Raw genomic sequence first — 26,329 nt, forward strand, 5'->3', positions numbered from 1 at the left:
GAAGGAGAAGAAGACGCTGGAGGAGCTGGCCTGCTGCTTGCCTTGCTGAGAAAGGAGAGGAAGAGACTTACTGAAAAGACTTTGCTACTTTGTGCTTGAACATTCTCCAAGGGCTTGATCTGAGCTTGCCCCCTGAACTGAACCCCAGGACCAGTGGGTTCTCTGTGCTTTTGCTCGTCCTCCAATTCGAGCCGTGTGTGCATCCCGCTGGAAAGAGACTGCGCCCCTCATCGCCCCTCCTAGGGCCGTGACACTCAGAAGCTTGCCTGCCTCAAACCCGTGAGAGCCCCGCTCCGTCCAGAGCTGCTCTCTGTCCCCGGGCCAGGTCGCCTGCATCCCTGTCACCGCCTGCTACTGGAGCGCGCTGACCGCGCTATCACCCCTCCCGCCGGAAACCGTCCGACGACTGTGATCTACGCCGGGTCATCCAGCTGCACTGACCGTGCCCTGCGACCCCGCTTCGCTATCCCCGGACATCTCAGGCCGCGCCGCCCCCGCTGTGGAGACCCTCCGGCACCGCCGTGCTAAAGGGTCGCTGGCCGCGCCTGCCTACTTGCCCACACCTGCTGATTGAGGACCCAGGAACACTTCCCAAGCTAAGAGTCGCACCGACCTGTGCCGACTCTCCACATCACGAAAGAAGTTCCAGTATCGGGCTCGGGACCTGCAACGCCTTATTTCCCCGTTCGCAGGAATCGATCGCTGTAAGTACTGGAACCACAAGTAACAATTGCAAGAGACCGCAAAGTATCTATTTGAAGCTACGAACAAAGAACATTTGCCTGCTTTACAACCTGGTGGCCTAGCGAAAACGTTATTGGTCTTGTGATAAGTCTGCTGAGATATATATACCTATTTTTACATAAAGAAGCGTATTTTTCTACATATCCAAGGCTGGTGTCCGTTTCTGGGGGGATTGATGTATTTACTGTGTGTGTGATTGTAAGTGCTTAACCAACAACGCCTGAGGAATCGCCTTGGCTGCTCACACCACGCACCTAGAGGGTGAGCAAGGGTCATTCATGAGGGGTTATCCTGCGCCCTGACGTAGAGGAGAGGGTTCCTGCTTGACACAAGGGCAACCTTGCGCCAACCAGAGATCCCCGACTCTAACATTGTTGGCAGCGGCTGGGATTTCGGATTTGCATTTGTAATTTGCATACAGTGAATTATTAATCACCAGATAGTGAGAGCAGACCAAGTAACGCAGCCACAGGTTTTCATTTTTGAACTTTGTTGAGACATCTGCCATTACTGCAACCATGCCTGGCTCAGTCTCTGCTGGAAGAGCGCTCTCTGTGATTTCTGGAATAGATGAGGTGGATTGGGAGAGACTGGAAGGCTACACGATGGAGCAATTGAAAGGCTACAGTGTAAAATTCCGAGTTCCCCATGCTGGATTCAAGAGGAAGAACCAGTACACCAAGGCGTTGAGAGCCTGGAAGGAGTCACGAGACCCACGGAATGCGGGGGACATCGTTCCACCCGACAACCTTGAGGAGCCCAGCAGAGTCCGGTCGCCAGAGGAGCTGGCAGACAGGGCAGCAGACAGGGCGCATACAATGGAGATGGCAAAGTTGGCAGGACAAATGGAAATGGAAAAGCAGAAGTTGGCCCTGGAGGCACAACAATTCCAAATGGATCATGATATAAGATTGAAGGAGTTGGAGCTGAAGGCGAAAAGTTTGGACACCGCTCCTTCTGGTGGCAGCACTCCACCGGTGCAGGTAGAGTCCAAGGTGTACATCCCCAAAGATGTAGTAAAGGAGTATTTTAGAAAGGATGACATAGGGCAGTGGTTTAGAGCCTATGAGGTGGCCATGTCTTCACACCGGGTCCCTGAGAAAGACTGGGGAGCGGGGTTGTGGGGAAGGTTCCTTGCTGAAGGGCGTGACACACTGTTAGATTTGCCCCCAGAAGTCCAGACCTCATACCCCCATATGAAGGAAGCTTTAATGACCAGGTATGGGTTAACTCCTGAGCTATATAGACAGAGGTTCAGGGAGACTAAGAAGATCCCTGAGAGTACGTATGTGGAGTATGTAACTTTTTTCTGCAGAGCACTGGATGGTTGGGTGAAGGGTAGCAAAGTGAATGATTATCAAGGGCTGCTTGATTTAATTGCATGGGAGCACTTGTCCAGTCAATGTTTTCCTGAGCTACGCCAGCACCTGATTGATAGCAAGCTGTCCAACCCGAGGAAGCTTGCTGAGGAGGCGGACCGCTGGCTCAGCACCAGGGTCCACAAGGGTCAAGTGGGAGACTCCGCCAAAGGTGGGCAGGGTCCCCAGCAGAAGAGTGGGGGGGACAAGGGTAAACAGAAGGGGTTCCAAAAAGGCCCCCAAAGTAATTCCCAAGGGAACCAGCAGAAGGTTTCTCAGCCTCCCCCACCCCCGCAGCAGAACGGGGCCCCGACAGGTAGACCTGTTCCAAAGGGGCCCTTCAATTGTTATAGGTGTGGTGACCCGGGTCACATTGCCTCTGATCCTAAGTGTCGCCTGTTTGGTAAGACCGCACCCACTGGTGCTCCACTCCGGCAAGTAGCTAATGTTAATTTTGGGGAGGAGGTAGCAGTCCAGGAGGGTGGGGGTCCCGGGCAGATGACCCTAGTCTCGCTAGGAGACAGTGAGATGGTCCCTGTAACCTACCTGCCCTCTAACACTAAGAAATATGGGCAAGTAGTGACCATCAATGGAAAGAAGGTTGAGGCTCTTAGAGATACAGGAGCCAGCGTGACCTCGGTGAGGCAACACCTGGTGTCTCAAGAGCAGATTGTACCCAATGCCTACTGTAGGGTTGTCAATGCTGACAACATAGAGAGCCGTTGTCCAATGGCTCAAGTTCCCTTTGAGTGGGGGGAGGTCTATGGTACTCTACAAGTCGCTGTGAGAACTGACATGCCTGTAGACTGTCTGCTAGGGAACGACCTGGAGAGCTCCCCTTGGGAAAAGGTGGAGAAGACCACGCATCTGAGGATGGTGGGTCTACCCGACTGGGCGTGCGTGACCACCCGGTCCATGGCAGCCAGTAGGGGTGTTGAGAGGGTCCTGGAGCCTGAGGGAGAGGTCCAGGAACCGGCCTTAGGGAGAAGGCGCGGGAAGCCGGCCCCCGAAGTTCCCACGGCCCAGGAGGAAGCAGACCCGGAGGGGGATGCTCTGGAGCCTACCGGGGAACAGATTGCCGAACTGGGAGACCTGCCTGAGCTGACCCATTGGCAGCAAGAAGGAGGTCCCTCCAGGGAGGAATTCTGCAGGGAGCAGAAAGAATGCCCTTCTCTCGTGGGTATGCGGCAACAGGCTGCAGACCAGGCCAATGGTGTTCAGGCCAAAACACATTACGTGTACTGGGAGAGTGACCTCCTGTATTCCGAGCCTAAGGCTGCTGAACCTGGGTCAGCCCGTGTGCTGGTGGTACCCCAGAAGTTCAGAACCTTCCTACTGGGGCTGGCTCATGATGTGCCTTTAGCAGGACATTTGGGGATGGACAAGACCTATGACAGGCTTGTCACCCACTTTTACTGGCCCCAAATGCACAAGAATTCCGATTCCTACTGCAGAACCTGTCAGACTTGCCAGGCAAGTGGTAAGAGCGGAGGGAAGCACAAGGCTCCTCTGCAGCCCTTCCCCGTGGTCGGTACGCCCTTCCAGCGAGTGGGTATTGACATTGTGGGGCCTCTGGACCCCAAGACAGCCCTGGGCAACAGGTTCATCCTGGTCTTGGTGGACCATGCCACCCGGTACCCTGAAGCCATCCCTCTGAGGACAGTGACGGCCCCCGTGGTGGGACGAGCACTGATGGGAATTTTCTCCCGAGTGGGATTCCCTCTAGAGGTGGTGAGCGACAGGGGGACCAATTTCATATCCACATATATGAAATCCCTGTGGAAGGAGTGTGGGATAACGTACAAGTTCACCACTCCTTACCACCCCCAAGGAAATGGGTTGGTTGAGAGATTCAACCGAACCCTCAAAGGCATGATCATGGGCCTGGACGGTCCAATGAGGCGTAAGTGGGACGTCCTCTTGCCATGCCTGCTCTTCGCTTACCGAGAGGTGCCACAAAAGTCTCTAGGGTTCAGCCCCTTTGAGCTTCTGTATGGTCACCCGGTAAGAGGACCTCTGAGTTTGGTAAAGGAAGGCTGGGAGCAATCTCCCAGGAAACCTCCCCAGAATGTATACATGCTGGCCTTCCGAAACCAGACTCGGCGTTTCAGGCAACTTGCTGAGGCAAATCTGGAAGCCAGCCAGGAGGAGATGAAGCGGTGGTACGACCGGAATGCCACTCTGGTAGAGCTTCAACCTGGACAAAAGGTGTGGGTCTTGGCCCCAGTGGAGCCTTGTGCACTTCAGGATAAGTGGACAGGTCCATTTGAGGTTGTGGAGCGCAAAAGTCCTATCACCTACTTGGTGGACATGCAGTCTCCCAGGAACCCTTTGAGGGTCCTACATGTTAACCGCCTTAAGCCCCACTTAGAGAGGACCGAAGTGGGCATGCTGCTGGCCACTGATGATGGAATGGAAGAGGAGACCGAGCCTCTTCCTGACCTCTTAGTAGCCTCTGAGAAAGATGGGTCAGTGGATGGAGTTAACCTCTCACCCACCCTGACGCCCGAACAACAGGAAGATTGCCGCCACTTGCTGGGGCAGTTTCCCGATAGGTTCTCCCTGGTTCCTGGTGTCACAGATTGGTGCGTCCATGATGTGGACACAGGAGACAGCTTACCTGTGAAGCACAAGGCTTACAGGGTAACTGACAGGGTCAGAGCTTGCATTAAGGAGGAGGTCTCCAAAATGCTTGCGCTAGGGGTGGTTGAGTCCTCCAGCAGTCCTTGGTCCAGCCCCGTGGTCTTGGTCCCCAAAGCTGCTGCGCCGGGAGCCACACCTGAACTCCGGTTCTGTGTGGACTACAGAGGACTCAATTCAGTAACGAAGACTGACGCGCACCCCATCCCCAGAGCTGATGAGCTCATTGATCGGCTGGGGGCTGCCCGGTTCCTCAGCACGTTTGATTTAACGTCTGGGTACTGGCAGATCGCCTTGACCGATGGGGCCAAAGAGAGGTCAGCATTCTCTACTCCAGATGGGCACTTCCAGTTCCGAGTCATGCCATTTGGAATGAAGAATGCCCCTGCCACCTTTCAGAGGTTGGTCAACCAGGTACTGGTTGGGCTGGATGCGTTCAGTGCCGCCTACCTGGATGACATCGCAGTGTTCAGTGCCACCTGGCCCGAACACCTGCGCCACCTCTGGGAAGTGTTGATGGCTCTGCGCCGAGCAGGCCTCATGATGAAGGCAAGCAAGTGCCAGATCGGGCAGGGTTCCGTGGTGTACTTGGGACACCAAGTGGGGAGTGGCAAGGTGGCACCCTTGCAACCCAAAATTGAGACCATCCTGGCTTGGGAACCCCCCAAGACGCAGACCGCAGTGAGGGCCTTCCTGGGGCTCACTGGGTACTACAGGAGGTTTGTCAAGGGCTATGGAACGATTGTTGCCCCCTTGACAGAGCTGACTTCCAAGAAGCAGCCCAGGAACGTGATTTGGACTGACACCTGTCAGAAAGCTTTCGACACCCTGAAGACTGCCATGTGCACGGCGCCCGTGCTCTTGGCCCCTGACTTCTCCAAGGAATTCCTAGTGCAGACAGACGCTTCAGAGCATGGTGTAGGGGCTGTTCTCTCACAGATGACTGAGGAGGGCTGGGACCAACCCGTAGCCTTCATCAGTAGGAGGTTACTTCCACGGGAAAGTAGGTGGAGTGCAATTGAGCGAGAAGCATTTGCTGTGGTCTGGGCGCTGAAGAAGCTAAGACCCTACTTGTTTGGGTCTCACTTCCGGGTTCAGACGGACCACAGGCCCCTCAGATGGTTGATGCAAATGAGGGGTGAGAACCCGAAGCTGTTGAGGTGGTCCATCTCCCTACAGGGTATGGACTTTACGGTGGAACACCGTCCTGGTACAGATCACGCCAACGCTGCCGATCTGTCCAGGTATTTCCGCCTTAGTGACGAGGAACCCCCTGGGCAAGGGTAGTTCTCCCCACATTTCAGCTGGAGGGGACACGTGTTAGACCTGGCACCTTGGCGTGAGTTTCCCTTCCACTTTTTGATGGTGTGCCTCGATTGTTTTGCTGGTGTTGTCCGCTCAGGGCACTGCGCCACGGCTAATCCGTGCCACAGTGCAAGTGCTCCCTAAGTAAAGTGTACCTGTAATTGATGTCCCTGATTGGTTTATTGGATTCACTGTCAGTCCCCAGTAAAGTGCACCAGGGGTGCCAGGGCTTGTGAATGCCAATGCTGCTGGTGGGCTTGCAGCGCTGGTTGCGCCACCCACAGAAAGCGGCTTTGTAAAATGTGTCTAGGGTCTGCCACCGCAGACCCTGCGTGCAGTCCGGGACTGTCGCGCTGACTGCGCAAGTGCCCCCACTTGCCAGTCCCTAAACCTTCCCTTACCTACATATTAGCCACCCCTCTGGTAGGCCCACGGGCAGGGTGCATTGTAGGCATAAGGTAGGACATGCCCTGATGTGTGTGGCATGTCTTAGTAGTGAATTACAGCCCTTTTCGTTTTTCACTATTGAAGGCTACCTGCTCTCCATAGGCCAGAATGGGCTGCTGGAGTCGCTACACGCTGTGACCCCAGTGGACTCATAGAGCATGGTAGAATGTCAAGTTTAGTATGCCTGAACTCAGAATAATAAAATACTTCTTGTAGCCAAGTTTATTTTAATATCCTGGGTTTGTAAATACTACTTTTAGAAAGTTAGTATTTACTGACCTGACCATCTCAGTCCGCCTCTGCTGTGTGTGTGTGTTCTGCCTAGCAACAGTAAGGAGCAGGGTTGGGGAATCCCCAGAGACAGGTTGGCTGCCATGTGGTGGGTAGAGAGGTGGCACCTGGATGGGTGGGAGGAGTACACCTTGACTCTTGAATAGACCTGTGCTCTGCCACCACAAAGCCGGCGCCGCCCCCTGTGGAGCGGCTGATGTCTCTGCCCTGCTGCTGAAAGGAAAGAGCAGAGTCACCATAACAAAGTGCTCCAGAACTGGACTGAGCCAGGCCCAGGCCCCATGGTGCTAAAGAACAAAAGAATCATGGTATAAAAGTAGGAGCCTGGCTCCTAAGAAATCAGAATCCTATTTACCACAAAGAACCTCTGCCCGACTAGAAGGAGAAGAAGACGCTGGAGGAGCTGGCCTGCTGCTTGCCTTGCTGAGAAAGGAGAGGAAGAGACTTACTGAAAAGACTTTGCTACTTTGTGCTTGAACATTCTCCAAGGGCTTGATCTGAGCTTGCCCCCTGAACTGAACCCCAGGACCAGTGGGTTCTCTGTGCTTTTGCTCGTCCTCAAATTCGAGCCGTGTGTGCATCCCGCTGGAAAGAGACTGCGCCCCTCATCGCCCCTCCTAGGGCCGTGACACTCAGAAGCTTGCCTGCCTCAAACCCGTGAGAGCCCCGCTCCGTCCAGAGCCGCTCTCTGTCCCCGGGCCAGGTCGCCTGCATCCCTGTCACCGCCTGCTACTGGAGCGCGCTGACCGCGCTATCACCCCTCCCGCCGGAAACCGTCCGACGACTGTGATCTACGCCGGGTCATCCAGCTGCACTGACCGTGCCCTGCGACCCCGCTTCGCTATCCCCGGACATCTCAGGCCGCGCCGCCCCCGCTGTGGAGACCCTCCGGCACCGCCGTGCTAAAGGGTCGCTGGCCGCGCCTGCCTACTTGCCCACACCTGCTGATTGAGGACCCAGGAACACTTCCCAAGCTGAGAGTCGCACCGACCTGTGCCGACTCTCCACATCACGAAAGAAGTTCCAGTATCGGGCTCGGGGCCTGCAACGCCTTATTTCCCCGTTCGCAGGAATCGATCGCTGTAAGTACTGGAACCACAAGTAACAATTGCAAGAGACCGCAAAGTATCTATTTGAAGCTACGAACAAAGAACATTTGCCTGCTTTACAACCTGGTGGCCTAGCGAAAACGTTATTGGTCTTGTGATAAGTCTGCTCAGATATATATACCTATTTTTACATAAAGAAGCGTATTGTTCTACATATCCAAGGCTGGTGTCCGTTTCTGGGGGGATTGATGTATTTACTGTGTGTGTGATTGTAAGTGCTTAACCAACAACGCCTGAGGAATCGCCTTGGCTGCTCACGCCACGCACCTAGAGGGTGAGCAAGGGTCATTCACGAGGGGTTATCCTGCGCCCTGACGTAGAGGAGAGGGTTCCTGCTTGACACAAGGGCAACCTTGCGCCAACCAGAGATCCCCGACTCTAACAATCTGAAACAACATCCCTGTGTCATCAGGACAGCCCTAGTACTGCTCAAATTTAGGAAAGAGTTGAAGCCACACTACATCATGATGCATTAACAGTCCACAAACCAGTTACCTCTCCTATTACTCATTGACGTTATGCTGGTCTTTGCCACTGTACAGTGCTCTGTTGCCTTTTAGCTAGGTTATCCCAACTGATCTACCCCATGCATCCATACACATACATACATCTAATTGTGACTGAAAATTAGACTGTTACAATTTGGTTCAAATACTGCAATTCTTGCCTCTTCCTAGATTGCCAAATCCAGATTAATGTCAGCCTACTTGGAATATCATCCTACAAAGATATTGCTGCTAAATTATTAACTGCAAAAATATTTTGAAGGGTGGGTTATTTTAGGTTTACTATCCTTGCTATTCTTATCTTCTCATTTATGTTATTTGATGCCATATAAATATTCAAGGTACATAGATGTGGAATTAAGAATTCTAAATTTATGCGTACCTAAAAATATTTTTCTTCACACTACTTTGTGTCTCAACATTTATGGCACAATATTTTTGTAGAATGATCTTTCTGTCCTCAATATTTTGACACACAACCCTCTCTTGGGTAGCCCCTTGTCATCCTCTTGAAGTGGGGAGGTGGTCATTCATTTAGAACATGCAATCCAATTCACTTATTAATTTACACATATTAGTGCATTCCACATACATTGCCCGTAAGGACATGTTTGTAGTTCACAAAGTGTGGTTTCTCACTTGTCAAAAGGTATACTCACATATGCTTCATTATGTGACAAAATATTCACTGAAAGGAGGAAAACTGGCATTAGACTGGGATTGCCCTGGAAAGTTTGAATACATTTGGAGTGTATCACATAATTTGCTATGGTCTATTACCATCCTAAAACTGTTCAGAGTAAGTCCTGTCCAAGTTTCTTGGAAGAGGACATATACATAATTGTTGGGAGGGTAGAGGAAGACTTTTCGCAATGTGGGAAAATAGTTTCCCAGTGGAGCAGAAGATGTTTTAACATGCATATGCTCTCGGGTGGGATATTTTCACATGCATACGTTTACGTAATGTACATTTATGACATGGAAAGGTAGCAGAGCTAGGAGCTTTTTATCAAACAGAAATTCATAGAAGCTTTCCAGGAATACTATTTTGTTCCCATGTATAACCTTTGCAAACTCTGTGATTGCCCTAAAATTGGAAATGTACTTAAAATGTGAATGGAAGTTTATGGGCGTAAATTTCACATTCGTTTATTACATTGAACCTTTGGTCTTTCCAGGAGTAAAGCACCAGGTGGTGCATGTCTGCAAAGTACTCTTTGCTAATACATCTAAGCAGCTGCTACCGACACTTTGTATTCATGCAAAAGGAGGAGATAGGCTGTTTTAAATCTGCATGTGTGCTAATTTATGTGTTGGTCAAGGGGGTCCAGTCCGTGCCTTCCTCAGAATTAGACAAGAATGCTTCACTACCTCGAGCTTCCTACACAAAAACATGGATTGTGGCAACACTCACAAAATCAGCACAGCACGTTTCACTGGTGTGTTTGTTTTACTAAGGCTGCCTTCAGTGAAGCACCATTGCATTCTGGGAGATATAATCTTTGCATCTTTCATTTCCCTTTCAGCCTTAATTTAGCAGTGAAATACTGATCAATTTTCAATAATGTGATTTCTTTCATTCATCTCAATAAGATGATCTCATTTCATTCCTTTAAACTGCTTTGAGGCCCGTCAGGTGTTCAGATTGGGAATGTGTGAAAGGGGGAATAATTATATTCCCCGAGGTCCTCTCTGACCTCTGGAAATTGCGAGTAGCCATGGCAAGTAAAAGGATACCTAAGTGTAAAGCCTTGAAAAGCCAAACAGCATTTTTTACATTGTATTGGTTTGGATGGGCCAATGAGGTTTCCTTCAGCACAGGTGAGATATGATGAAACTTCCTTTTTTAAGGAGATCTGCTGGGTTAAGGCATAGATATTGGCCTTGATTGTGGTCAGGGAAGAGTGTGGGACCACCACAAGTACTGTAAAATAGACACAGGTTCAGTGTGTGTCTCCCATTAGTATTGGGATGGACGTTTGAGTTACTTCATTAGCCTAATTTAAAGGTATAATTTGAGGAAAATCAAGGGGATGCCCTGGAACCCACTATAAGTTATAAGGGTGTTTATTAGCCGCTCATACTAATGTTTTTGATTTACAAAACTTAGAGTCTGATTTAGAGTTTGGTGGACAGGTTACTCCTTCACAAATATGACAGGTATCCCATCCGCCACATAACAAGTGCATTATAGCCAATGGCATTTGAAATAGATCAGACAGGGTATCCGTCAGATTTGTGAGGGAGTAACCTGTAGTGTGGAAGATTGTTTTTCTTTTTTTAAATCTAGGAAAAAGGGTAGATTATTTTCTGAGGCTGCTTGTCGCTCTGTTTGCTAAAGTTCGAGAGATTCAAAAACCTACAAGCAGGTTTATGTACGTTAACACAGAGGCTTGAAACAATCACAAATCATGCATTTGCTGCACTGGTTCCCCCTTTCCATGAGACTCGAGTTTAAATCTCCATACAATACACGTCAGGTCTGATGCCATTAGAGAGCAATTCATTCCAATGATACATCCCTATGCGATCAATAAAATCGATTTCAGAACAACATTGTTGTGTTCCTAAACTTAAAAGTGTACATTTGAGGGCCTTTTACAGTCTGGCTGTCGTTCTCTGTAATCACCTGCCTTTAGACATTAGAATAATTGATGACCACTCTATGTGTAGGGGAGCAATCAATACCAGGCTTTTACCATAGTTACTATTTTTGCCCTCTGTTAGATTGTACTAGTTTTCTCTTCAGTCCGATCTATAGTGCCAATATGTTGATCTAGGCACAAGCATGCTGCACACATGTAATGTAACATAGTAATAGATAGTAGCAAAAAAACAAAACAATTATAGAATAAATAATTTAATCAATCTCAGTCACTGATGGACACTTGGGAAGCATTTCATAACATCCCTTTTTTGCCCATTATGTTGCTATAGACAGGGAGCAGCCACATGCAAATCATTCTTGGTCCAGCTCCAATCTGAATTTCCAGGACAGGTCCACTCCAGAAAGGAGCACAAGCTGCCTCAGACCAATTTCGGCCATCACCAGTGAGAAATAGTTTAGGCTGGGCCGTAATCATGGGGGAGTATGTGAGGGCCAGGCCAGTCCATATTAATCTTTGCCCCCCCACACATACACAACTGATCAAGGCAGCAATCACAGTATTTATTAAAAACTCAGTTTATATAACAAAGAAAATGCGGGGGGAGGGTCAGGGGTGCTGAAGAGTCCCCTTAATAGCTATGCTGGAGTTCATAAGGTCTTCTGACAAATTGTGACTTATTAGTTTAACATGGTGATGTTGTTTACTTTTCTTTCTATGACTGCAAAGTGAGAGGATTTTGTAAAGTGAATTATCTGAAAAAGAATTTAGGATGTCAATTTGCTTCTAATACAGAAAAACATTAAATGCTTGTAAATGAGAGGTGGGAATATTTTAAAACATATCAGAAATTATGAAAGCACAAATGAAGCACATTTTGTTTTGTAATTCTAAAGTGGGATAGAAACAATGATTTTAATAGGATGAAAACAAATATTGTCAATGTACAAATAATAAATATAGTGTTTTATTGCAATATTTGTATAGCGTTTACTACATTTTTGTGTGGCAATTTTCTTTGCCCGTTTGTGGGGCACTGACGCGTTTACCTACAACTTGTAGCCCACAACTGCAGGTCCCAAATATTTATACACTATGGCTGCTGCCTTGTATCTCAGAAAGTTCCTCAGGTATGGGATGATAAAAGCAATGCCTTAGAGGCAGGATTTTTGCCTGTCCATCTATGGCTCCTCTAAGTGGAGATGTAGTTAATGTCTTCAGCCAGGACACAGGCCTCAATGGACCCATTCCAGGCTCACACATTTACCTATCATTTACCATGCATACCTGTCTTGCTGGTCGATGTACGATAAAGGTCTTCTTTTGTACAACACATTTTGCACAACCAGCCTGCAACTGCGAGGGGTGTATGCCAATGTGGAAGCCTGGTTCAAGTCCATGCAGTTTTGACTGTTGTTATTGATCAAAAGTAATTGAGCTATTCTCTTTGTCACAACCTTATAGTGAAATTCATTGTGGGACCTTCCCAACTTTCCCTGTAAAATTACATTTAAATTCTATTTAGTTTTCACCATTGTTGCAGCCCTAAAATGTTTAAAACACTGTGGTTGCCACTAATTTTCCAAAATGAACTACATTAAAATTTCACTTATAAAGCTGGGCAGAGTTAGGAAACTCCACACTTTACAAAGCAGATGAATTTTCCTAACATTATGTGAGGCAGGTTTTATCTCTTCGGGCCTTCTAGGTGTGTTGATTTTCTGATGCAGAATGTCCCTGGTAGAATATCTTCCAGCAACAAAATGCTGAGTGTAGGGGCTGGGCATCCACCACCTCAGATAAGAAGTGGTGAAGACAGGGTTCTGAGTTGAGACAATCTATAAGAAAAAAAAGAAAAAACTTCACAAGCTTTGAATTTCACAAAGCCTGAACATTTTAGAAAATGCATAAAGTTGTGAGTCAGTCAAATTTACAACATTACTCCCTTCTTATTTAAATCCTATCTAATTGATAGAGTTTAAAGTAAGATTGTGGAAAGTTGATGGTACATAGGTGGAGGTGGGAATTGTAAATCTATACTTCCTTATATGTACTTTACTTTCGATATTCTATCCTTGATATTCTTTTATCATGATATTCTATGGGTCGATATTTAGTAGTACAACCAGTATTTGGGAAAGAATGCACCTACAGTGCACAGCTTTAATGTTTGCCATAGTTGAGAGCCATGTCCCTCATGAAATATATTCCTGACTATGGTCCAGGCTACGGTCCTGTGGCACAGTGAGAATGGGATACAAGTCTGGTTATACCTGTCGCACTTAGGGCTTCTACTCCATCAAACCACAACGTGATTAAATTAATCTCTGCCACTTGTGATCACTTGGGGAAATGGACTGATTTGCATATGGCTAGTCTCTGTCAAGGATGGAAAAGCGGACAAAAATGATGGTGTGAAATGCAGCCCGAGTGATTCCCAGCGGCTGATTATTCAAGGTTTATTTTTATCACTTTTTTGTTTGTTTCTGTAGTGTATGTGGGATTTTTAAACACCTTCAAGACTGGTTAATGGCAGATTAATCTACTTGGGGTGTATTTGATAGTGCATTTTCTATCAGCATAAAGAGATAATATGTACTTATAATATGCCCTTTTAAAAAGCTAACAGGTCTTACACAATCATGAAGAGAAACACTTCAATAAGTGATTGAAGGAATTAAATATGACCCATGGAAGATATAATAATCAACTGTTGTCAAATGTGTAGCCTTTCCATCCATTATGATTCACCACATTGTTTATAATTGAGCAACCACTTAATTTTGACAACATTTTGAATTTCAAAAATATTCTCTCCAAACTTTATAAAGTGTTTGTGGTTTCAAGGTTGAACCTTGTTCTAGAAACTAATGAAAAATGTAAGTAAATAGATAAAAATATTACACAATACGCAAAATGTAGTTGCCATAAGGAGTATGTCTCCATATTCACATGGCATTTCGCTCGTTGTCATTTTTATTTTTTACTTTTTACTGATATTTTTTTTTTTTTAGAAAAGATCAACCGCTTTCCCAAAAATTCTTTTCCAACAAAGACCTGCCTCAAACACACTTTTTTTTAAATGTGACAAAACAAACTCCAACCAAACCTTGTAAATATTAACTACCAATCCAAACCGAGCACACATCTGACCTCTTACCAACAGCCCTAGTAATTCAAAAAATGGGTTTACTGGTAAGTGTGTCCCTCTGACAACAGGTGTTAAAGAATCATCATGTACAGCAACTTCACAACATGGTTCATGTTCCTGGGCCAAATGGGCGGCGCGTGCAAATACATGTGTCCGTTCGGCGCATTTTCAAATTGATCTTCTACAGTGTTTAATTTGTTTCTAATCAATGCTTTTTTTGGTTTTTCAGAGCCATGATCATATTTTCCCAGAATCTCCAGCTGTGCCCCTTTGAAGAGCAAGCAGAAAGGGTTAAATATGTAACAGAACTTGCAGAGATTTGTGCTAAAGGAGTATTGAGAGGGGAATGTGGACAAACAGTGGTATGCAAATATGTTATTTTTTATGACGTTCTGTCCGATTTCAGTGTCAATTACATAGCTGCTCAGAAACATATTTTCCACTTGAACCAGAGCATACTACTTACAAACCAGGCCCCCAGTAGATTAGATAACCCTTCATGATACCTTGTATGGAACTTTCCAAGCTGCACAAAATGCACCAATTTTTAGTGTGCTATGTAGTTTAAAAAATATACAAAATATAAATCAGTACAACTGCCTGGTGAATTAAGCATACACCTTAAAGAACAATCAATAACACTGCCAGATGTGTTGTTTGCACTAACCTGAAAAACGGGTTAAGATCTGATTTTTTTTTAAGTTAAATAATTTTTATTAGAAATAAGAAAGCATAGAATAACAAGTGCAAATTAAGCCAATAAGATTATAGGTATAAGCATGCAAGCAAATACAAGGTAGTGTAATACATTGAGCAAGTAATAGATGTAAAAAGGTAATATACATTATGAATAGGGATAATAATGTTGCTAAAAACAAGAGGCGAAAGCAAGAATTATTTATAATATAGGAGTACATAAAGAACCTGAGGAAATAATGAGAATGAGTAAAATCCATAACTAGTAGGTTAATTTTTTATCAACAAAAAAAAAGGGAAAAAGAGGGAGAAAACAAAAGAACAGAGAGAGGAGAGAAGGAAAGAAAGAGAGGGAGGGAAAGAAGAAAAGAGGAAAGAGATTATGGTGATGATGACAGAAAAGATGTAAAGGGAAGCCAAAATAAATCAGATTTGATTTGAAGGTGGATAGAGGGTTGAGGAATAGAGGCGATTGGGTTAAGATCTGATTAACAACAAATTGTTTTAGTAACGTTGACATTTCGTCAATGGGAAACCAATGTGGAGGTAAGAGTTAGCACCTAACATTTAATAGGGACCTAAAAATGACTCTTCCCATGTAGAGCTGCTGTTACTGCTGCTGCCAGGATTCTTATAAAAACTCAAGGCCTCATTCACAAAGGTTTGAGCAATTTAAACTTTGGGTAAGTTTACAATTTAGCTATTCAAAAATCAGAGTGGAATTGTATTTCCTCTTTCTGTATTTATTATGGTGTTTTATACTATATTAATAAACTTCCTTTTCAACCAAAAAAAAAATAATCAGAGTATAAGTTACACTTTTGGAGTAAATGTACCCTGAGAGTTTGTGAACTACCAAAAAGTAGTAAACTTATGCAAAAGTGTAAATTATTCAAAAGTCACCTTTGTGAATCAGACCCCAGGAATGTGGACTCCATCCTCCCTGCATCTGACAAACCTCAAAGCCTCCTTCTCGATGTGCACCACTCCTAGTCAGCTGTGGTCTACACCTCCAATCTCCCAGACATTTCTTCCCTAAGCTAGCCATACCTGGAGGGACCCACACCATATGCAGCAAAATCACAAGAATTCGGTCCATGCGACGTATAAGCACTCTCTTCACATATCCTTCTCTGGCAATGCTCATAGAATCTGGAATTAATTCTTTAGAAATTAGGAAAACTCTTTCTTTTCAAATCTCTGCTGTGGAACATACTCCTTTGTAAGCATCTGCACCTGCATGTTTAATCTCACCACCGCTGCATACCATTACATTGCAGCTCACTGTACTCCAACCACAAGGGTGGACTCAGTATCCTGAAACTCTTCTCACACTATATTTATCGCTCTGTCTTTAAAGCTACATGGTCTGTTTCCTATTAAGTTACAAGTCTTTAATTCTTCTATTACTCATTCAATCTTATTAAGGTCTTCCAACACTTATTTAGATGATTTTGTCTCTATAGTGCTAATGTCAAAATGTGTCTGTTTTCGATGCAGGACACCCTGCCTGAGTGATCGGCCACTGTTTGCGGCCAAAATGTTTGATGCTGATGATTGCAATTTATTACGCGCACAGCTACTCCAAAGAGTATCCCGGCATGACGCCAGCTAATAACGGAATAACAATTCTCAGAATCAGCACGTTTGCGAACGGGAAAAAGCCTTTCAGAATGTATCATCCCAAAAGGCAATTGCAAAATGGGGAATCGCAATTTTACGATTGCCTATTTTGCGAATGCATTTAGAGAATTGCAATTTGCGATTCTGTGAATGCAATGCAATGCAATGCAGGAACTGCTTTTTAATTTGTGACCCTGCTTTAAGGATCAAATCCTTAGAAAAATGCACAATTTTAAATTTTTCTTCGTGCCATGTGGCGCACATGCATATTTCAGTGGTGCAACAGAGTGTCCTTTTTGCATCCTTGCACCCTTGAAAATGCATGTGCAATTCCCATTCATTCCTATGGGCCTCTAGGCCCATAGGAATGAATGTGAAGGCATTCCTTAATGGCGAATTGCAATTTGCGACTCGCTATTGAGGAATATGTAGGAATCGCAAAATATTAGCAGAAACCTACATACATCACATTTTGCGAGTCTAAAATAGCGAATCGGTAAAAATCGCTATTATAGACTCGCAAAATGTAATGTTGATACATCTGGCCCCAGGAGGCTTACACTTGTATTAGGAGCCATGGCTTGTTTTTTTGTTTTTTATGTGAATAGCACCGGGTCCCTCATTGCACGTAGTTCCAAATTCCGTTCCAAGCTGCCGATCCTAGAAACATTATGTTGCTTTTAGAACAAACTCGTTATGGTTTTTGTACCCCATACTATATGCTTGTTTGTCACCCTGCTTACTCCAAGTTTTAAATGCTACTATTGTTACCCTATATGCCCTGTTGTAACTGTATCATGTTTTGCAATTCAGTCATGCATTCTGGTGTCCTGTTGTGTCTCTTATTTTTCCAAATCTTTTGATTAATTCTCCATTATAACATCAGACATATTTTTTACACCTTGCTGACAAGTCAATATGATACATTTCATGACACATACCATCATCCTGTATATGTAGTTTCGATACATCTACAGCTGCAAATACTATTTCCCCCTCTCGGGTACATGTAGGCCACATACCGTTCTTTACTCAGGGCCTGATTCACAAAGGTTGACTTACACTTTTATGTACGTTTATTGTTGTATCTTTGTGAGTGAGGAGTCTCTGCACATAAAAAGAGGTCTTTTTATGTTCGGAGACTCTGGAATTGTAAGGATACTACTCGTAAATCCCTTTGTGAATAGGAAACAATTGTAAACTTACACAAAAGCCTAAGTTGCCCTTTGTGAATCATGATCGTGTTTAGGATATCAAAAGACTTATTTACAAGCCCCTTGAGCCGATGTATGTCACCCTATAATATTTCCCTGTCCAGATGAAGCATCTTTAGTCCCTTCAATTTTATCTATCATTCCCCGTCCTTCAGGAAATCCTGCCATTTGGCCCAAATCTTTTCAAAATTTTGAGGCCAACCTCTGGCCTTGCATACTGCGACCTCACCCGCATGCACCAATCCATGTTGCAGGACCATGATATCAAGCTGGGCTGTGTCACCACTCCCATTGTGCAGTGCCCTGAGACCCAGGTGGATGAAGTCCGAACAACAACAAACATAAAGTAAAAATTAAATGAATTTGCCTTTTCGTACTTTGACAAGGCTGATTAACAAAAGAGCTGTCAGTTTCTGTGTGATACTGGCAAAATATGTATGGTGTTAGAGTACTATTTAAAGTCAGTTAAAATATCACAACATTTAATAACAAAACATATCATGTTGCAAAAAAGCGCAATACCCCAAAGAAAAACACACCTTTGCAAACAATTAATTTTAAACAGATGGCACTTAAATGCTCCAAATGTTTCTAGAGAATACTAAAATAAATTACTGAATCATGCAAAATATAAACTACATAACAAGAAACAAGTTTTATAAAGTTTTAAATGACCATCTTGTGGTTCATGTGACACTTATATACCACTCGGCCTTCAACTAATAATTTATAAACTTATCCAGAACCCCTACTGGCAAGATAAACAGATTTTGCAACCAGGTATAGAAACAACAAAGGGCGCTCCGCAGTTAGTACCGGGAAGTGTAAGAAGCAATAGTAAAGTTTGTGCTACTAGGAAAGGAAGGGTCAGTTACCGATTTAGCCCTAATTGACTCTTCAGAGAAGAGAACAAAGCAAAGAACAAAAATCCTATCTGAGCACACATGAAGTAGTTCAAGGATGATCTTGAGATCACAAGTATTTTCTTTGTCCACTTTTTTTTTTTTTTTTTTTTTTGAAAAACCTTTATTTTAGATCAGTGACACAGCTATTCAGCCGACAACCCGGAGGTACGGCAGCTTTAGAGATTCAACACATGCTTGCGTCCACATATCACTGACAGGAGAGCCAAAGGTTCTATTTTGCATAAACATAAATACAACCCTAAACACAAGCAAGGCGAAAGGTACTGTAAACACCAAGAGAGGTTCCCATCAGGGGGGACGAGCCCCATCACGTCCAACAGGCACAGATCTATAGTAAGGGAAAGGAGGGAAAGGCAGAGACTCTAGAAACAATCACATATCAGCGGGAAAGTCAAAGCCGGAAAAAGACTAAGGGGAAAGTTGCTCCTCAGGCGGATCCGGGTCGGGGAGCAGGCATATGTCCCCTCTATACTGGTTCCATGGCCCCCACACAGCATGCCATTTCCGAGGGCGCCCCCGAGCACAATACACTGTCTTCTCCCTAAACATGCTCCAGTCCATGTTTTCCATCCACGCTGTCAATGTGGGCGGCCTATTGGAGCCCCACAGCCGAGCGATATCGCGCTTGGCTACCATGTTCCCCAGGGTCACCCACTGAGTCTGTGCCGCGTTGTGGTCAGTAGGACTCCAGACATTCAGGAGACAACATCGCGCCTCAGGCTGCATAACAATTCCTGTCACCTCCCCCATCACCTCGTGGACTTGCCTCCAGAACTCCATAATCGCACCGCATTCCCAAATAATATGGAGGAAGGTACCCACCATACCACAGCCTCTCTTACATAGGCCCTCCTCAGAGAAACCCATGTGGACCAACCTGGGCCCCGTCACGTAGACCCTATGGAGTATTTTAAGCTGCACCAGCTGCAGGCGCGCGGGGATAGCGACCTCTTTGGGAGAAGAAACTGCGTACTGCCAATCCTCATCATCTAGTTCAAGGCCGTCCCTTATCCATTGGGCGCGCAACCCTAGGAGAACATCCGCCCGAACATTGATAAGCTTCTTATAAATGAGCGAAATCGTGCTCTCTGGCATGTGACCATCCAGGATCCGATCCTCCAACGGAGAGGACTCGGGCACCTTCTCCCCCTCCACAAGGACTGACCGCAAGGTGTGGCGCACTTGTGCATAACGGAAGAACTCCGTGCTCCCCAGCTCGTATTCCTTCTGCAGCTCCTCGAACGACTTTATCTTACCCTTAACCAAAAGGTCTCCAACCCTGGATATGCCAATCAAATCCCATTTCTCGAACCCTTGTGTGCACCAAAGCTTCCCCAGAATCTCGGAGTCAAACAGAGGGGTGGCAAGGGTAAGCTTACCCCTCCAGCCCAGCGAGTCCGTCGCCACCTTCCACACATGGACGGCCACTCTGGTGGGCCCCGTGAGGGTGAGGTCCGACGATTTCGAATACAACGCTCTGTGGTAATTACCCCCACGGAGCAACCAGCGGTCCATGGCGAAGCCAGGGCTAAGCGCCGGACCATAGACACCATGGTTAATCGCGCTCAACTGGGTGGCCCAGTAATAACGTCGAATGTCTGGAAGCGCGATACCACCGTCGTACCACGGAAGCGTCAACTTAGCGACTGCGATACGCGGACGCCCGTCCCATAAGAGCGTGCGCTGGTGGCTTTCGATCTCACGGAAATAGCTGGCCGGGACCAGGTCAAGAGTATTCTGCAGGGCATAGAGGAAACGGGGAAGGGACATCATTTTAAACAGTGCAGCGCGGCCAAGGAGGGAGAGCGGCAATCGCCGCCAGCCCGCCACATCCCGCCGCAGGCGCGCCAAGGGAGGGAGCAAGTTCTTCTCGTAGCGCAAGATGGGGTCGGTGGAAATATAGATCCCCAAATACAAAAAGCCCTGCTGGGCTATCTGGATCGAACAGTTACGCGGAACAGGCGGGACATCCCCACACAGGACATACAAGTGTGACTTCCCCCAATTAATGACTAGGCCCGAGTTTCTACGGAAAGATGTCAAGACGTCACAAACCACTATCAGAGATTTCTTAGGCGAGGCAAGATATAACAGAATGTCGTCAGCATAGAGTGAAATACGGTCTTCGTGGTCAGGCGACCAGCGAAGCCCACGTATATCCGGGTGCCACCGTATCCACGCCGCCAACGGCTCAAGAGCAAGGGCAAACAGCAACGGCGACAGGGGGCAACCCTGCCGGGTGCCTCTCCCGAGCTCGAAAGGTGCCGACGCCCGCCCGTTCACCACGACGCTTGCAAGAGGCCCCTCATAGAGCAGCCTCACCCACCCCACGAATCCAGGCCCGAAGCCGAAATTGGCCAGCACCGCCCACAAGTATGCCCACTCTACCGTGTCAAAGGCCATCGTGGCGTCGAGGGACGCCACAATAGCCGGCTCTCGTATCGTACCCGTCCTGGCAATCACTCCATGGAGGCGTCTAAGGTTTAGTGCAGTGTTACGGTGCGGGATAAAGCCCGACTGATCCGGGTGGATCAAGTCGCCAAGTACCCGGACCAGGCGGTTCGCGAGAATCTTGGCAAGGATTTTCGGCTCGGCGTTGAGGAGCGAGATCGGCCGATAGGAACCACACCTATCCCGGGGCTTTCCGTCTTTATGTATTACCACGATCGTCGCCTGCCGTTGATCGAGCGGAAGAGACCCGTTCCTCCGCGCCTCCACGAACATGGCAGTCAAGTGAGGAGCAAACTTATCCGGACAAAGCTTGTACAGCTCTATCGGCAGACCATTTGGGCCCGAAGCCTTGCCGGAGCGCAACGCACGGATAGCACCTGCCACTTCGTCTACAGTGATATCACCATCGAGGTCCTCCCTATCAATGGCGGAAAGGCAGGGCAGAGCGATGTCACGCAGAAGATCACATGAGTCCTCAGTCGGTCTATCCGAGACCGAGGCGTATACCGTACGAAAATAGTCTGAGAAACACCGGACTATACCGTCGGGATCAGTGACAACCTCTCCCCCATCCGTCAACAACTCCGGCACCACACGATTAACACGCTCCTTTTTGTCCCGCCATGCCAGCAATTTCCCGGCCTTATCACCAACATCATACAACCGCCCCTGCTGCTCCCTGTGGAGGGTCTTGGCGGCTTTTGTCACCAGATCCCTATACTCCAATTGCTTCAGGCTCAAATTGTGCAGCGTGGACGTCTCAACATCCCCCTCCAAGGCCAACTCTAAAGCCGCTATCTCGTCCTCCACTTGCATCACCTCGGCGTCTCTCCGCCGCTTGGCGGCCACTACCAGGGACAAGGCTTCTCTCAGTACAGCCTTAGAAGCTTCCCACAAGGACACCGCGGAGTCAACTGAGCCCTGGTTTTCTCGAAAATAGTGGTCAACTGTCTTCAGCAACGCGCTGCGCAGCTTGGGGTCCCGAAAGTACCAGGGGTTAACGGGAGCCACCCTGCCCCCCGCCACCCGGCCTATGTCCAGACGTGCCCACACCGGTGAATGATCTGATATGCCCCGTGCCATGTGCCTAACCTCAGTTACCAAAGAGGCGTGTGCCGCCAGAGTGAGCAGATAATCAATCCGGGAGAGACTCCCGTGGGACCCGGAGTGGAAGGTGTATTGTCGCTGAGTGGGGTGCCGCAGCCTCCAACAATCTACCAGGCCAAAAGTATCAATAAAGTCGGGAAGCCACTTCTGAGCCCCCCCGGTGTCTCTGGGCGGGTACCTATCTAGCATTCCAGAACCAACCGCATTGAAGTCCCCTCCCACCACTAGCATCCCTTCGGGGAGTTCCAACAAGGCCTTGCCCAGATCAGCAAACGTGGAGGCCTGCAAGGCAGGAGGGACATAAACAGAAACCAAAACCAACGTTCTGCCCTCCCACCTCCCCGACACGGCCACAAAGCGCCCCCTATCATCAGCAATGGTGGAGTCAACCTCAAATGGTAGGGAAGCTCTGACAAGTATGCCCGCACCCCTGGAGCCCGAGGAAAACCCCGAGTGAGCAATGAATTTGTAGCCCTTTCTGTTAAGTGCATAACACATATTCCCTATAAGGTGGGTCTCATGCAAGAGGACCACATCTGGCAAGGTCCGTTTCAAAAATTGCAGGACTATCCCCCGCTTTATACGGTCCCCTAAGCCATTAACATTCCAGCTGAGTACATTTAAGCCCCTATCCCCCATCCCTGAACACAAAGAGACCTCCCCCCCCCCCAGAGAACCACAATCGGACAATTCTGACAGTCATTGCTACGCCTTGCAAGAAAAACAAACAACCCCAAACAACAACCCCAACCTCCTGAAACCCCCCCCCCACCCTGCACCCCTGCGTCAGCTTACAAAGCCCCCCCAACTTGCAGTGTGCCTGTCGCCCTACCAAAAACAAATCTACAAAAAGCACCCCAAGGGAGGAAAGTGCCCCTATCTTCCCCCCGCCGACCTCCCATTACTGCAATAAGATGCGAGTCACTGTCCAGGGCTGAATCGAAGCAGGCCAGCACCGAAGGTATCACTTCTGTCCATCCCGGTCGCCCTCCACCCCATCCACGCTGTCCCGGTCGGGCTGTCGCCGAGGGAGTGCATCCAACCAGGCCCCTGCCATGTCCGGCGATTCGAAGAAGAAAGTCCGATCCTCATATACCAGACGCAGCTTAGCGGGGAAAAGCATGGCATACTTCAGGTCCATGTCCCTAAGCCGCCGCTTCACCCCCAGGAAACTTTGCCTCTGTTTCTGCACCAGCTGGGTGAAATCAGGGTAAAAGCTCACAGAGGCATTTTGAAAAGGCACCGGGCCTGTCACCCTCGATGCTTGCAGGATAGCGTCCCGATCTCGAAAGTGGAAGATCCGGGCGACAATCGGCCGCGGGGGGGCTCCCACCTTAGGCCGTCCACCAGGCACTCGGTGAGCCCGCTCCACCGCGAAAAACCTGCCGAGGCCCTTTGGCGCAAGATGATTCACCACCAGATCCTCGACGAGGAGGTCCACGGAGAGCTCCTCCGAAGTCTCCGGGACCCCAATAATGCGCACATTATTGCGCCGGGCCCGACCTTCAAAGTCCTCGAGCCGGCGAGCGGAGAGGTCATTCGCGGTTCGTAGCTTGCGGACCTCAGCCTGGAGCTCCGAGACATCGTCCGCGAGGCCAGTAGTCTTGAGGTCCAGGGACTTGACCCGCTCATTGGTTTTTCCCAGGTCCGCGCGAATCAAGGTGACGTCGACCAAAATCATGTCCACCTTGTGCGCCAGGGTCTCGAACTGTCGCCCAATCGAAGATTGCATCCCATCTATCGCCCCCTTGATATCCTGCAATGATAACTCCGAGGCTGGGGATGAATCGGCCTTCTGTGCTTCCAGCGACTGTCCCGATCCACCAGGCGACCCCTTCTGCTGAGCATAACGATCCATATTGTTGGATTGGATATAGCCTCCCCGCCTGGTAGTCTTAGACTTCGACCTGTCTGCCTCCGATTTGGTCGACATCTCGGACAGCAGGACGGTCAGTCGCAAGAGGAGGTCCCCCACTCAGGTAGAGGAGACAGGGACGACTAGGTCTTCAACAGCCAGTCAGGACCGGGTGGAGGTCTTCCAGACAACAGAAGATCTGTATGACGCACTCCCAACCCGGAGCAAACAAAGGGCGAGAAAGCGAAAGTGAAAGTGCCGCGGCATCCGACCGTCAGTTCACACCTCCCAAGGCCGCTGTTGTTCAATTAGTGGCCGGGCATCCTGCCAACGCAAGCCCCTGGCATCCTTCGGAGGTAGGCCGCAATCTTCCGCCGTGCACAACTTCGGTCCCCGGTGGGCGATCTTGGCCCGGACACCGTCAATCGCCCCAGCTGTGACTCATCTGCAGGATTCCGTGCATTAAAATCAGGATTTAGGACAGGATGATTGCCGGAGGGCGCGAGGGTAGCGGGAGCTCAAGGCTCACGTGGCCATCTTGGTCAAGCGCTAGGCTCCTCCTCTCTTTGTCCACTTTTAATCAATAAACATAATTTCAGGTCATACGAAATCCAGTTCTTTCCCAACCCATGTTCAATCTGAGTTCTCAATACAGCCAATGATCCAAATAAACCAATCCACGTGATCAGTGTTGGTTTATTCAACAATACAGCTTGATACAGCCAACACGTGTTTCGTCGTATGGTAATTCGTACCTCGACTTCTTCAGGGCTGTGGTGATATCGGTAACTGCAATGGTATATATAATCATTAAAATGAGTCTAGTATGGTCCAGTTTGAGGTTTAGTATCAATCTACAGTCTGTAGTGAATCGCAAGGGACTCACAGAGTATTCCACCTGTATTAACGGTCCGATATAGTATTCGCAGCAACAGTTAGTAGTAGAAAAGTAGCGTGTTGAGCACAGAGAGTATTCAGTTTCTCAATGTGTTGTTCTCTATGTATTGCACTGGCAGCAATAACACTAGTGTAATTATAGTTAGGCCACAGTTTCCATAGGAAACACTTTTTTTGTTTTCTTAATTACTTTAGTACTGCTAGACAAATCTGCACAAAACCTAAAATAAAAGAACATCCACTGTGGATTCTGGATGGTAATTTTTTGTAGCTCCATCTAGAAGGGACCAAGAAAAAGGGCAAGGGGTTTAGACCCAAAAGTTCCATTTCCAATTCCTGCTCAATACAGGAAACAAATAGCTGAATGGAATTACCTCAAATAAAGAAATCTGTGGCGCAGACCTCCCAGGTTACAAACTTTATCCTGAAAGTTAATACAAAAGAGCACAGAAGGAAGTAGGGTAGGCATGTCCCATCTCAAAGGCCCATTTTGAAGTGTACAAATACCCTCATAGACACATTTTTAAAAAAATACTGACATTTTTGCAGCATTCACAGATTCTCCACAAATACCAGCGTGGCCCATGTGGTACCACAGACCCACTTTTGATCCCACGCCACCTGCAAACTTACCACATTTAAAGTTGCTAAACCAGGACAAGCATCACAGATTCATGTGCCAGCAATTATGCATAGAACCCTGCAACTTGCAAACGGCTAGACCCATTCGTGATTGTGGCTAATCATGCTCAGCAGGAGTAGATACCCAGGTACAGTTGTGGGCAAGACCTTTCCCTACAGCCCATTCCCATTTTATTAATTTCCTATGGTTATGCACAGCTGGGGGTAAGATGTACCAATGGCCATGTGTAGGATGGGTCGGACAGCTGTGGAGCTGCTCAAAGCCTTACAATTAGCATGTTTTGTATGAGACTCTCGTAGACCCTCATCTTGTTCATGTGTCTCCAGACTCGAGGAACTTGGCATGGTCCCATCCTAATATCATCCCTACTGTCTTGAGACTTCCACTCTATGGACTTATTTTGAAGTCCCCTTTCCCCTGCTCTTAGCAATTGACTCCTGCAGGAGGGGATGGAGGTGGTAATCTGAGCAAATGATTCGCACATGGGTTTCTGGACTGTCAGATCATCCAATTTAGGCACTATGAGCTGGTCCAGAGCACCGCTCTTTCATTTTACATTGAGTAGCCTGCCCCTTAATGTTGATGATCACACCATGCATCCATTTCAATTGAAATGTACATGTGTATAACTTCTGGAGGGTTTTTAATTTGCAACAGTATTTCTTTAAAGATTGAGCTCTACCTCCAGATTTGCCCAGGGCATGAGCTAGAAGTTCCTTGACATGTTTGCGTTCCATCCAGGAAGCCCTACTCTCAATTT

At 47.5% G+C, this 26,329-nt stretch overlaps 1 protein-coding gene across 1 annotated transcript in view; it reads left to right on the forward strand.

Moving 5' to 3' along the window:
* Positions 1–26,329, forward strand: part of LOC146866403 (serum albumin-like) — a 315,538-nt gene that overhangs the window by 19,763 nt on the left and 269,446 nt on the right. The window contains exon 3 of the mRNA XM_085636473.1: positions 14,387–14,519. Coding sequence (XP_085492599.1) covers positions 14,387–14,519 — 133 coding nt within the window. The remainder of the gene's footprint in view (positions 1–14,386; positions 14,520–26,329) is intronic.

Source organism: Triturus cristatus, chromosome 2_1 (assembly GCF_964204655.1).
Source record: "Triturus cristatus chromosome 2_1, aTriCri1.1, whole genome shotgun sequence".
NCBI classification, from domain to species: domain Eukaryota; kingdom Metazoa; phylum Chordata; class Amphibia; order Caudata; family Salamandridae; genus Triturus; species Triturus cristatus.